Genomic DNA, 13,856 nt, shown 5'->3' with positions numbered 1-13,856 from the left:
CCCCTCCTAACCGCGTCATTTAAAAACACCCACGTAGCTGAGAGGAAGAAAGAAAGAAAGAAAGAAAACAAAAACAAACAGCGACCGAAGAGGGCCGTCCTCTGATACGGCTCTGAAGGTATGAGGAAAGTCTTGCTGTGCCAGTTTCAGCCTGGATGCCGGTACGGTGGAGTCGAACGTGACGGCAAACCCTCGTACATCTCGCAGACAGCTACAGGGAGCCGGAGGAACCAAAACCACACCAGCAAGAAAACAAGACCCCTGAAACTAAGCGTGTCCCGGAAGCAGCTGGTGATATCATAACGGTGCACACGCAGACACAGACGAGACACACACACACAAAAAAAGATTTTAGGCCTAAAACGGAGACTTTAGCTTTAAATGGGTCTGTTATAAGGTAGAACAAATAACAGCATGTTTGATATATCGCATGGATGCTCGTGTCTCTTGTCAGGATCCAGAACAATTAAAAATGCATTAAGAATTATATATGCTTTCATTTCGTGTGTGTGTGTGTGTGTGTGTGTGTGCAGCTTTACAATAAAAAGCTTTCCGCCTGGGAATATATCAGTAAAAATTTGACAACTGCAAACACGGAATTATGAAACGGAAATTTAGAATTCTGAAGAGAGAACAACTCTTTCAAATTCTGCATTTACATCCAATTATAAATTCCTCTCACAATTCCAATTCTCTCAAATTTAAATCTTTAATTTTTTTTTTTTTTTTTTTAAAGGTAATTCCTGCTTTTTCACCTCACTGTTCTGTATTATATCTACGCTTTCCAAAATAGCTCGGATGCAGTTTTAATGTCAATAAGCGCTAATTTTGATTCAAAACATAATTTTCTGAATTCGGTGCGGCATAACAAACTTGTAGGAAGGCACAAAAACGAAAGCCTAAAACACGGAGGACCCCTTCAGACCCTATGCGTTTTAATAATATCGCATTCCATAACTTCTCTTCTTCCATAATTTTGTTCAGTAACCATTAAAAAGCGGTTAAAAATCTATTAAACTGTGTACACGCCCATGTATTTAGTTTTTCACTACTTTTTACTTGATGCTTTCTTCGTTGGCATTATTAAACGAGCGCATAAGCGCTATAAAACGTGTTTTACAAAAACATTAACGCCAACATTATTGCATTTCTGGGAGACGCGAACTACGTTTAGGAGTTTTCTCCTGTTTATCATCTGGACACCGTCGCTTGTCATCGACCAAGAAGCCGAGGACGGCGCCGAGAAAAGTTTGTGAACTTTGGCAAAAGTTTGCGAACCGAGTCAAACTTCAGCGCGAGGAAGCAAACACGTTCCGGTTACCTGATGCAGCGCCGTCAGCCCGTCTATATTGGCGTGGTTGATATCGGCTCCCTGTCGCAGGAGCTCCGCCACCTCCTCCCGGTCCCCGGCGGAGCAGGCGGCCATGAACACTGCGCCCTGGGCGAAGCGCACTCTGGCCCGTCGGTTTCCGGGAGCGGAGGACTGGCTCCTCGCCTCCGCTCCGGTCCGGTCCGTCTCCGAGCCCTGCCACCGCTGCAGCTGATCCTGCCGCCGCTGCTTTGCCGCTTCGGACCGGGAACGGTCAGTGGCCGCCATCTTCCTCCCTCGGTCTCTCCCGGGGAGTTTCAGCGCATCAGACAAGCGATGTCCGATTCACGTTCGTTCGAGTCGAATCTTTGGAACGATTCACTCGAACTGATTCGGCTTCGCGAATCGGTCGCGGAGGAAGGATCGAGAAAGCGCGCGCGAATCGACAAAACATAAAAGTGACCCAAAATCGCTCACAAATTTTTTTTTTTCCCGTTTATGTAGGCTACAGTTTGTTAGTACATGGCGATATTTGGCTGAGATAATTGCTGCTATTTCAAAATCTGTAACCTGAGAGTGCAAATATTAATAATAATAACATAAAAATAAAAGTATCGATAAAATGGCCTCTTTAAAAAATGTAAAAAAAAAAATAAGTTCTCATGAAATATTCAACATATATTAATGGAACGTGATCTTAATATCCTAATGATTTTTGGCATAAAATAAATTTTTTCCCAGCAATACATTGGCTCAAAAGGATCGATTTTATGACAAACATTGGGATAAATTAAATATCATGTTGCATTAAGATTTTCTCAATTTCCTACCATATATATCATAACTTAATTTTGATTAGTATGCTAAGAATTTAATTCTAAAGGCTTTTGTCAATATTTACATGTATTTATTTAGTTTTATTTTTTTGCACTCTAAACCAAATATTGTCCTAAAATACCATACATCAATGGAAAGCTTGTTAATTCAACTTTCAAATTATATATATATATATATATATATATATATATATATATATATATATATATATATATATATTTTGAAAGTTGACTGTTTTTGTGATCCAGTGTAAAATATATCTGTAAACGAAAACAGCGATTTTACAACAAAAACCGCCCATGAGTGTTCACTGAAACGAATCGTTCGAATGAACCGATTCACCAAAAGGAATCAGAGCAGCGAGCGACGAGAACACGCGCCCTCTGCCGGGCGCGAGGAGAAGGCGCGCGGAACGGTGGAGTCGGGCGCAACTTCATCAGCCAATAGAAAAGCAGGGCCGTGATGACGCAGTAGCTCCCACGCGTTTCAACTTGACGTTCAGTCGGAGCCGTGGCGTAGTAGCGGAGCGGGTCGCTTTCCAATTAAAGCAGCGCCGTAAAAGTCAAGAGATGTTTGCAAAGGTTCCCCAGACACTTACAGCTTGTAGCAGCAATGAAAATATAAAACTAAAAGAGAGCGCCTAACAACAAAGGCCAAAAAAGGAGGCCTTAACGTGGCTTTTGCATTGTAGAAAGCTTTAAGGTTCTAGCATGCGAAAAGATTCATAACACGAGTATTCTTTGCTGACGCAAAAGAGAGGGAGAGAGAGAGAATGCATATTCAATAAATGAGAAATTCAATTTGAAGGCAAAACTTTATTAAAGTCCGTCCGACGTTCACATTAGAACACTGTAACGGAGCCGAAAGGCAGATTAGGAGGTGTCTTTTACCGTCTGGCTCACACTTAAAGCCAAATCCCAGATTTTGAAGCATTTGCGACCGATTAGCAGATTAGTTTAGTCCGGCGCTAACCTTAATCGGCGTCTGGCGACCGTTTCAAACAAGAAGGTGCGTTTACAGCAAGTACAAAACGTAGCAGGAAATGTGCTTTAGACGTAAACACGTGACAGTAAGGTACAGATGTTGCATTGCCTGGGCCTGGGTCACACGGTTCGCTCTGAATCGATCCACATGCTTAAACCTTCAGAAACAGCCTCCGGTCACTTGACGTTTTCTGGTTCGAAGCTATCCCCGAGGTGCCTTCAGAACAGACACCGATGAACACGAGACACATTCGAGCACCTTCAGTTTTTTCTTCTGTTCTTTAAGGAACGTTCTTGGTTCAGTAGCTCGGTTTTTGTGCCGTTTAGTAAACACAGCAGCGCACTTAAAACAGAAGCGAGCTAAAAATGCGACGCTTGTATTTTTGTCAACGCAACTGACATGAATTACTTGTCAAAAAGTGCATTATTTAAGTCGGTTTTTTGAGGCGAGAGACGTTTTTTCTTCTGGTTACGCTGTGATTCGTGCACGTATCGTAATAAAAAAAAAATCCTTTCTGAACTCGCGCGGAAAGAAAAAAAAAAGCACGTTTTTCGAGAATAAAATGAAAATGTCACACGTTCGTTCGGTATAACAGGATATTTTGTAAAAAAATCAGACAGCATGCTTATTCTGAATTGTACATATTAAAATATTCAAAAAAGGATTAAGGACATTATTTAATTGTATTGTGTTTTAAATGAGCAATAAAAAAACTTACAGACAAATGGGCAAAACCTAGGATTGGTGGCAAATGTTTAAAAATAAAGTAAAATGACAACAAATTAATATTTCTGAGAAGATTGTTTCAGCGAATGACGTTTTAGTGGGTACATTTAAATCAGGGAAAAATGTGTGATATTTATTTTCAGCTTAGATACCAAAAAACTAAATTGCAATCACATTAAACAGAAAACTATTTAAAGTTACACTTTTTATTTTTATGGTTAAACCCATTTTTGACCCATATATAGTAAACAAATATACTAATTAAACGTATAGTTTTTTTTACTGTGGTAATAGACAATATGCCACAAAAATGCTTGAATTGTCTCGAACCGAGGACATTTAATAAAGTGCGGCGCGTCTTTTAAATGCATTCTCCGGCTGTGTTTTCTTTTCGTACCTCTTAAATGTAATACTCTTAACCTTTTCCATCCGCGCGACTGAATCATACCCCTCACAAAGAGCTCGTTTCTGCTTGGTTTTCATCCACGAGGCACTGAAATGTTCACCTCGCAGTTCCCGTGTGTCGTCACAGTGCATTGTGGGATGTAACGGCCTGTCAGGCCCGCGGTTAAGGGAGCAGGCGGGGGTCCGGGGCCCCGACGGGACGCGTGGCGAGGCCCTCTATTGCGTCTCGGTGGCTCGGAGAGCCGGAGGCACTGGTGCTGAAAGAGCCTCGGAGGTCCAGATTGACGCAGAAAAGGCCTGGCAGGAGTTGGCGCTGGTACTGGTCCAATCGAAGCATGGCGTCCAGGACTGTGGAGCTGCCCCCGTACACCCAGCCGGGCAGCAGACGAGCCGCACTGAAGCTGGCCGGGACCGACTGGGAGTGTTTCAATTCCAGCTGATACGAAAAGCTGAGACAGAGAACGCTTTCGGTTACATTTTTGTCAATGTTTGCGACGGCGTGTTAAGTAAGACTGCTATTTTTCATTGACGTTGGATTAATTCTTCCCTTTTCTTTTTGAAAAAGATTTATTTTAAGAAGGTTAAACTTCCTTATGGTGTGTAATATGAATATCTCGTTAATTTATTGACCTGAATGCATATTTGTTTTATTTCAGAAGTTACGTATGTGAGTGTGTGTGTTCGTGTGTCGTCTCTCACCGTGCAGACACCTGCTGGGACACACTCCTCCCTGCTTGTGACAAAACACTCTGCAGCAGCTTCACTGTCTGCTCCTTCATCCAGCCCACATCCTCCTGAATATCTGGCAACCACTCCAACAGTCTGAGTGTAAAGATAATCACCAGTGTGAAATTAATAAATAATACACACAGTTAAATATATATATATATGTGTGTGTATGCGTGCGTGTATTAAAACTCCGAACATGTCCAGAAATATGTAAATAAATTAAATAATAATGTAAAATATAAAAAAATTGAATATATATATATATATATATATATATATATATATATATATATATATATATATATATATATATATATATATATATATATATATGTGTGTGTGTGTGTAGTGCTGTCAAACAATTAATCATAATAAATAAATACTTTATTTTTATTTATGGTTTTTATTTTTAACTACACCATGAACTAATTTCCATTCTAGATCAAGCGAGTATCGCATGAGCACCTGCCCGTGTCTGTACCTGATGCTCAGTGACAGAGCTGACTCCAGAGGAAGTGTGTACGGTAACAGGACGGCAGATGCCAATCTAATGGGCAGCATGTTGCCTAGCGACTGCAACAGACTCCGCCTCTCCGTACAGGCCTCCACCAGCGCTGAAGAGAGAGTGACGTGGATTACAAGTGGACATGGCTAAATGCAAGTGTAAACGGTTAGAAACGCTTTGAGCTCGCGCTTCACACATTACAACAGAGCTTCAGTGAACACCAGACTAGGGAACATAGCCCTGCGGTACCTTTATGTACTCTGGGAGGCAAGTGTTCAAAGATGTGCTCCTCGATGCTGGAGTGATCCCGTGTTTCTCTGTCATTTCTGCCCTCTGACTCTTCATCGTCCTCACTGTCAGACTCTTCCTCAGCCTCTACAGCCAGCATACGGTGTGGACCTCGATACTGTAACAGACCTGAAACACACAGAGACGAAGACTATTGAAGCGGCCTTCTTAAAGATCTGCTTGGAAAACCACACACGGTTTACATGGAGGACTTTTACTGGGTTTTTACAACACCTCATGTTATTTATACAGCTATATGTATGTGCTTTTTGTCAAACGTTTGCATAATGCTATTTAGAAAAGAATTATAGGGAAACATACATCAAATAGTTGTGTCTTTACATACAATTATGATAAATTCATCAAATATATATATATATATATATATATATATATATATACACAATTAATAATATTTATATTATATAAAAGATATATAATTGCATACTTTTATTATGAATCAAAAATAATTAATTGCATATACAAAGTTAAACTTATAAATGATTACATTTATAGAATTTGAATACAAATGTAAAATTATTTTAGCATATGCTCAAATGTGTAATATATTTATTAAATATTTTATAGTTTTCATATATATTTAGTATTTAGATTTAGTATTTATATTTATATAGTTATAATATATATATATATATATATATATATATATATATATATATATATATATATATGTATATATATATATAATTTTTTTAATGAATAAAATAAATTAATAAATATTTAACTAAACAATACACACACACACATATACACACACACACACACACACATACATATATATATATATATATATATATATATATATATATATATACAGTATATTCTTTAATATCATTATTGGCCACTAGAGGTCTCTCTAACACCAGTAAACTCTTCAGCTGCGATAAAAAAATTATCTTCAGCAGCACAGCTGTGGGCCAGCAGATGGATAATAAACAGCATTCCACAAACATCCAGTAATAACTGCAATACCTGCCCATATCCAGGACTGAATGAAGCGTTTCTGTTGAGTCAAATAAGCTGACGCCAGCACAAATCCGATCAATGAAACATTTACGAACGGCTCACCGTTCTTCCTGAGGAAGTGTAAAGCGTCTCCGTATCCCTGCTTGCACATGTTCTTCATCACCTGAGGAGAAGAGCAGCCACGTGTGTTTATTAGGTTGTTTGCACAGTGTTAACTGAGGTGTGTGTGTGTGTGTGTGTGTGTGTGTGACCTGCGGGTCAGGAGGGAACAGCGCTCTGGAGACTCGGTAGAGGTTGGCCAGGGTGAACTGAATGGAGGTGTTAGTGAAGCGCAGCTCATGAATGTTGGTGGAGCTGATGTCTCGTGGGCAGATGTCGCTTTCTCCTGAGAACGGAGACACCGTGATGGTGTTCTTCAGCTCGTACTGAGGCAGGTTATCAGTGATGCCACCGTCCACGTACCGCTGAGAGACAACACAGAGACTTATGTGAGAAATGCGACTTATTTTCACCTTTGTCCTTCCGAATATATTACTTAATCAACGCTATTTTTCTCAATGTGTTGCTTGAGCCAACTTAAAAATTTTAAGGCAACCCGATTTTTGTTTTGTGGGCTTTGTGTTTTAATTTTGTTTAACAAAAGCTGAGAGTTTTTGTTTTATTTTTTGTTTTGTTTTACTGATCTCCATCAAACCGCAGCTGGGATATTTCTGAAAATAAATAACTAAAGATACCAGCTAACTAATAATGAAAAAGCATCATGCCGTCATAAAAACATGGTTTTTGAAAATTAAAAAACGTTTTTGCAAATAAACTCTTCATACAAAAATATATTTATAACATATTATGGACATATTTCGCAGATTGCAGCTAACTAATCTTTTTAACAATGAAAGAATAAATTATATAAATTTATTTCATTTTTTCCCCCCCAATATTACTTGTTTATTATTGTTTAATAAATACTTACACTGTATTTATTAAACAATAATACACTGTAATTGAATTTCATTTAATTGCACATTATAACTGACTATAATTTATTCATTGTGGATAATTTAACAGTAACGATTTAATGTGTACATTTGTTAATACTGAATCTTTATTATTGTTATAAATGTAATGTTTTTTTTATATTAAGCATTTATTGTTTATTTATTTTGTTAAATACATTGCTACTATCCGCATTTATATATATCAATTTCAATTTGCGTATTTTTGTTAATATTACCTGCATATTATTGCTAATTCATTTTGTTAAATACCTTTGTTTACTGTTTGCCTCCAGTCGACATAAAAATAAACACATAACTATTTAAATAAATTAGGATTAACCAAACGATGTTCATGTTACAGATTTATTAAGTCTTAATGTCTCGCTCTATGCACACTAGGCAGAACTTTTTTTTTTTTAACATTGGGGTGGCATGCGATGTTTTAACAGACAGAAGAATGGAAAGAACAGCCTCTGTCTGTCTTGTCTGTGTCTTGTGAGAGTTGCCACAACAAACACACACACACACACACACACACACACACACACACACACACACACACACACACACACACACACACACAAACATATTATTTGGGATTCTTGCTGGAGCACACAGAGCCAATGCACATATGCAATCATACAGTAATCTTAGCCTACACACACACACACACACACACACACACACACACACACACACTGAGTCACTCGCTGGCACAGGATGCTGGGAAGGTGAGCAGCGTGCCAAATGAGCAAACACTGACTTATGGACACCAGCTCAATGGTCTTCTTGATCTGACATCAGCTTTACCTTTTACCTCTCAATGACTAACAGCACTTCAGCGCTCTGACTCTTCTCTTCTACTACAGATGCAAATCACTGGCTGAACAACACGTTAACAACCGTTAACAAACACGAAAACAAGTGGAAAGAGAACAAGTAAACCTCAAAAGAAATGAGAGACAGAAAGGAAAAAATGTATGATATCTTGCATAAAGAAACTGAAGCTTTTTCATTGTGACATTATTTTCGTAATAATTAACCACATTTTCATTACAGTGAGAATAATGTAATTTTGTATAAATATGTATAAATATATATATAAAAATGTATATATATATATATATATATATATATATATATATATATATATATATATATATATATTTATTTATTTATTTATTTTTTTTTTTTTGAATGTTGACAATGTTCCTGATGAATATCTTTAATATATATTTTTCTCAAATCCCCATTACTGTAATGTCAGATAATATTTTTAAAATATGTATTATTTTAATTAAAAATATTGTGCCATTATTCCTTATTCCAGTCAAATTCACATTACTGCAATGACCTTATTTAAGCTTATTTAATTTAACATTTTCCCCACAAACTCTATTCAATGTAAAGCAAAACGATACATTATTTAACTGTAAAGTAATTAATAGTTATGAGAATAATGTTATATTAAATAAAATAAAATAAAACAAATCTAATGGTTGGACATTATTATTTTTAATTATTATAAATTAATTAATAAAAATTGGAAAAACTCAAGAGAAAGCACTGCTTCAAAATACACAAACAATGCAAAATTCAAGGAAAAGCTCAAGAACTAGAGCAAAGTTTAGAAAAGCGGCAGCGGTCACTGAACCGACCGGAGAGATGAGAGAGAGGAGCTAAACAAATCACCCTACTCCTCAAAACAACTATTTATCCTGGCACCACATCCCAATCCAAACCAAAACACATCTTTCTCTAGAAAAGCATCAATGAATACGGAAGGTCTGCGTTTCCTGACAACACACATCTTTTTAAAAACAGAAGTAATTCTTGCGCAAGCTTTCACTGCACTTTTGCAGCATAGAGCTCTGCATTCAGTCTAATTCTAATTTATTAACTTCTAATTTAAACAAACCATAACGCTTTACAATGAGGTTCATTAGTTTACGTATTAAACAACAGGGATTAAACAATGAACAATACGTTTATTGCAGTATTTATTCTTCTTTAGTTATTAATGTTAGTTAATGAAAATATAGTCGTTCGTTGTTAGCTCACAGTGCATTAACTTGTAATAATGCATTAGTAAATGCTGAAATGAATATTAACTAGATTAATAAATGCTGTAGAAGCAGTGTTCAGTTTTAGATCGTGATAACTATAGTAGTTAACTAATGTTAACTAATGAAACTTTACAGATAGAAAGATGTTTGAGCACAAAAAGCAGCATGCATATAACTGTTTTATATTGGAATGCATTACAAGATCCTTCAGAAATCATTCTAATATACTGATTTGGTGCACAAAAAACATGTATATTTTTCTCAAAGTCATTTTTCTTTGACAAATATTTATTTGAAATATATATTTTTGTAACACTGCCACTTTTAATACATTTAACACATCCTTTTATTATATATATATATATATATATATATATATATATATATATATATATATATATATATATTTTTTTTTTTTTTTTTTATTATTATTTATTTTATTTTATTTTTTTAAAACCTTACTGATCCACACAGTAGCATAATCACTTCTATCATTTCTAAATTAATAAATCAGAGCCTGTGCTGGTGCTTCAAAACGATTAACGTCGTAACATGAAATGCGTTAAATTCTATTTTAATGTGTGCTATATTTTTTTTTAATAACGCACAAAAGAAATCTGCAGCCTTTTCGGGTAACACTTTATCTTAAGGTGTCCCTGTTACACATTTCACAAATTAAGTAAGATTACACGCGAGTTACCCCAATCCAAACCCTACCCATGTAAATTATTATTACTCAGTGCTTGCTTGGTGCTAATTGCTCTGTAACAAGGGCACCTTAAATGACAGCGTAACCCATTTTCGTTCATTAGACCAGCAGAGCAAAATCTTGTAACAAGCACATGACTTGCACATTTTTTTTTTGCTTGCTGGCAAATACAGAAGGGACAATCATATTGCGGTTGTAAATGAATTATGAGTGATTATATCGGGACGGGATGCTTACCACTCCCTGCAGGGTCGGAGGGATCAGGCCACAGTACACGGGGATGTAAGCGCTGCACACACACGCCTGCACACACAACGAAAGAAGCACGCGTTTACTGCAAGCATCACGAATCCGGGATTCCCCGGCATCTGAGCATTTTAATTCCCGCTATGTTTTACGACGCGTTTACGGCTTGCCTGCACGAGCTCCTCGTTGCTGCTGAAGTGCGTGACCAGCACGTTCTCTCCGTCCGTCACGCGGGTCAGAGAGATGCCCAGGCGGCCGCTGGCTCGGCTGTGGCCGTCGGGAGGCAGCACGCGGTGCATCACGCCCCGCATGATCTTCACCAGGTTGAAGGAGGGATGCATGGGGCCCAGGAAGCGCTTTCGGGCTTCTTTAGCAACGTCAATGATGCCGGCACCTGCCTCTCCTTACACAGGACCAGAAAGAGAGCAGTTAGCACGCTTACAATAAGCAACAGGTGGATGTCGTGCCACTGTAATCTTCGACATAGATACTAAATATAGATGGTATTGACAGACTAGCGTATTCATACGCACATAGTACTTGGTCTCAGTGTTATTTAACTTTATACTTTGCGGAAGTCATTATAATTCTACATAGATAATGGTTTACAGTTTTTACATAGTGATTTTTTACATTTACAAAAGTGTACATAGTTTTTATTGTACATTTGAAATTAAATTAAGCCTCGCCTCTTTTCCTTCCTTATAGATTTGTTTTATTCGCCGACGCAAAATACAATTTTATGTTTCGTTTTAAGCAAGATAAATGTCCATAAAACACTGCACGCAGCAAAATCTTTTACTTGATACTTGTCTATAATTATCTGACAAATTTACCAGCAATTTCTTTATAAAAAATTTTTTTCAGAGTAACTCTGGTACTCTGGTAGAGTGATATTAGTGGTATTTTAAAATACATCATAGCACTAAAATGCATGCACCGTGCATCAAAACTTAATTTTTGATCAGTAATATTCACCGCTATTTTAAAGGGCATTTTCTTAATATTTAGATGTTATTGCACCCTTATGTTCCACATTTTTAAATAACTTTATCTCAGCCAAATCCTGTCCAATCCTGAGCAATCATACATCCACGGAAATGTTATTTATTCAGCTTTGAGGTGTGTGAATCTGAGTAAGAAGTGTGTGTCTGAGTTTACCCAAACAGGCGCCGCTGACGAGCGCGGAGGCCGTGATCGCGCCCGCGGACGCGCCGTAAATGTGACGCGCGTTCTCCACCAGAAAAGGCGCGTGCTCCTGTAGACAGCTGGCCACTCCGATGTGATAAATACCCAGAAAGCCACAGCCAGCGAAAGAGATATTCCACGGCGAGTCTAGGGGGAACATATCGACTTCCTCTCGAAAATCTTTAGGCAGCGTCAATAAATCCTTCCTTACTTTCGTTTACTTTTGTCTTTCACGCGCCTGACGCATCTCGTGTGACCCATTCGGCGAACTTGTAGCTCTTATAACAACCTAAACACTGACGTCATGCGATTTAAAAGTTTCTAACGTGAAGGACAATTACTGACGCGAGCATCTTACGGCTCTGTTTTCTCCGCCGGCTTGTTAAATAACTTCACGCGCGGGGACCGGCGTTTTGACGTGCTCGTGTCCGTCACAAAACGGGTCACAAACAACATTCGGGGGCGGGGCGTATTGACATTGGGCGTGGCTGAGGCGATATTAGCCAATCAGGATGCGCTCATGGACCCCATCCACTTTCAGCTGTCAGTTAAGTGAAGTCGCGCGCGCTTATCAGCTGTGTTTTGTTATTGAACGTATTTTTTTTTTATTTTTTTTTTTCCATTATGGCGCACTTTTGTGAAGTTTGCAACTACAAGGTCATAACTATTAGAAAATCTGTGGGTGCAAAAAATAAAATCTGAGAAAAATCACATTTCCAAATAAAGTACATAGCAATGCATATTACTAATCAAACATTAATCTTTAATAGATTTAGTGTAGGCAATTTACAAAATATCTTTATGGAGCATGATCGAATACCCTAATAATTTTTGGCATTAAAGAAATATGATAATTATGCCTATTGTTGGCTATTTTTATAAATATAGGCAACCTGTGCTATTTATGACTGATTTTGTGTTCCAGGGTAACATATACGTTTAAATACTTACATTTTTGCATGATTGTTTGAATTTTGCTGTTAAACACTCAATCATAAATGAAAGATATGTATTCTTTTGAATAGCATTTGAGAAATCAAAAATGTCAATAAACAGCAGACTTTCTAAAGTCTGACAATTAATACTGTATGTTTTTTTGAATGGTGTTTTTCACCTTTGTACAGTGTTTTACAACATATCTTACCAGGGATTCTCCCGAATGACATGGTTTTAAAAATATGCCCTCTCGGGGGACGGTAGAGGACAGAATACTTTTGTTTGCAATGTTCTTCTGATTTAAGTGCAGTAAGTCAAGATTGCTTGCGTGCACGCGCTCGTGGGACATGGGAACGTTGGATTAAAAATGTGTTTTGAGTTTTGGGTTGTCGGAGAGTTCAGAGTTCGCAGGGTTGACGCCACAAATGAACAAAATAACGTCCTCGTCCCATCCAAGAGGTGGAACTCCACCACAGTTCCACAAATCCGTTTTCCTTAAACTTTTTCATGCTTGCCATTGCAGTTTGCACAAAGACACATTTGTCATGGTTGCGTATATATAAGATCTACAAATATTTACAAACCTGACGAAAGTGATATAACTGATCTTATGTTGCGAACTGTGAACTTTCGCTATTACAAATGACTCTGGTCAGGTGCCCGGTACAGAATGTTCAGAAAATGTTCAAAAGCCTGGACGTTTTGAATGTTCAGAGAACATTAGCAAAACGTTCTTAGAACAGATTTTTCTTTTCTGAAAATATGAGCTAAGAAAAATTGCATGCATGTATAACAATTGTATTACAACTGGATAATTTTTGCTCGTTTTTAAAAAAAAACATTGTTACTACAAAGTTACTACATGATACACAAGAAGGCTTGCTGATTAAAAAAATTGGAGAAAAATAAAAGAGTCTACTTTTGAAAACTTCTCTTACTTCTCTTA

General features: G+C 37.4%; 2 protein-coding genes across 5 annotated transcripts in view; both read right to left on the bottom strand.

Moving 5' to 3' along the window:
- The window catches only part of zmp:0000001167 (protein phosphatase 1 regulatory subunit 12A), a 40,652-nt gene extending 39,006 nt beyond the window's left edge, over positions 1 to 1,646 (bottom strand). For 2 of the 3 annotated variants that reach the window (XR_006248045.1, XM_043227799.1), the window contains exon 1: positions 1,322 to 1,646. Coding sequence is in view for 2 of the 3 variants with exons in the window: in XM_043227799.1 (XP_043083734.1) it covers positions 1,322 to 1,597 (276 nt within the window). In the remaining variant the exon portion in view is untranslated. The remainder of the gene's footprint in view (positions 1 to 1,321) is intronic. The other variant, XM_043227800.1, reaches the window with a different exon arrangement.
- Positions 1,647 to 2,941: 1,295 nt separating this feature from the next.
- On the bottom strand, positions 2,942 to 12,404 carry pnpla2 (patatin-like phospholipase domain containing 2). Of its 2 annotated transcripts, none has more exons than XM_043227857.1 (9): positions 11,948 to 12,404; positions 10,957 to 11,189; positions 10,778 to 10,843; positions 7,022 to 7,234; positions 6,777 to 6,933; positions 5,745 to 5,912; positions 5,472 to 5,604; positions 4,961 to 5,083; positions 2,942 to 4,710 (listed from the first exon to the last, which is right to left on the bottom strand). In XM_043227857.1, the coding sequence occupies exons 1-9, from the start codon at positions 12,132 to 12,134 to the stop codon at positions 4,425 to 4,427; spliced, it is 1,566 nt and encodes a 521-aa protein (XP_043083792.1). In that variant the 5' UTR covers positions 12,135 to 12,404; the 3' UTR covers positions 2,942 to 4,424. The 2 variants fall into 2 exon arrangements, with proteins under 2 accessions (XP_043083792.1, XP_043083793.1); XM_043227858.1 differs by having other exon boundaries at positions 6,873 to 6,933; positions 11,948 to 12,402.
- Between the last annotated feature and the right edge of the window lie 1,452 nt (positions 12,405 to 13,856).

The sequence above is a fragment of the Puntigrus tetrazona genome, chromosome 25 (assembly GCF_018831695.1).
Source record: "Puntigrus tetrazona isolate hp1 chromosome 25, ASM1883169v1, whole genome shotgun sequence".
In the NCBI taxonomy this organism is placed as follows: Eukaryota; Metazoa; Chordata; class Actinopteri; order Cypriniformes; family Cyprinidae; genus Puntigrus; species Puntigrus tetrazona.
This window is presented reverse-complemented; position numbering and strand designations above follow the sequence as displayed.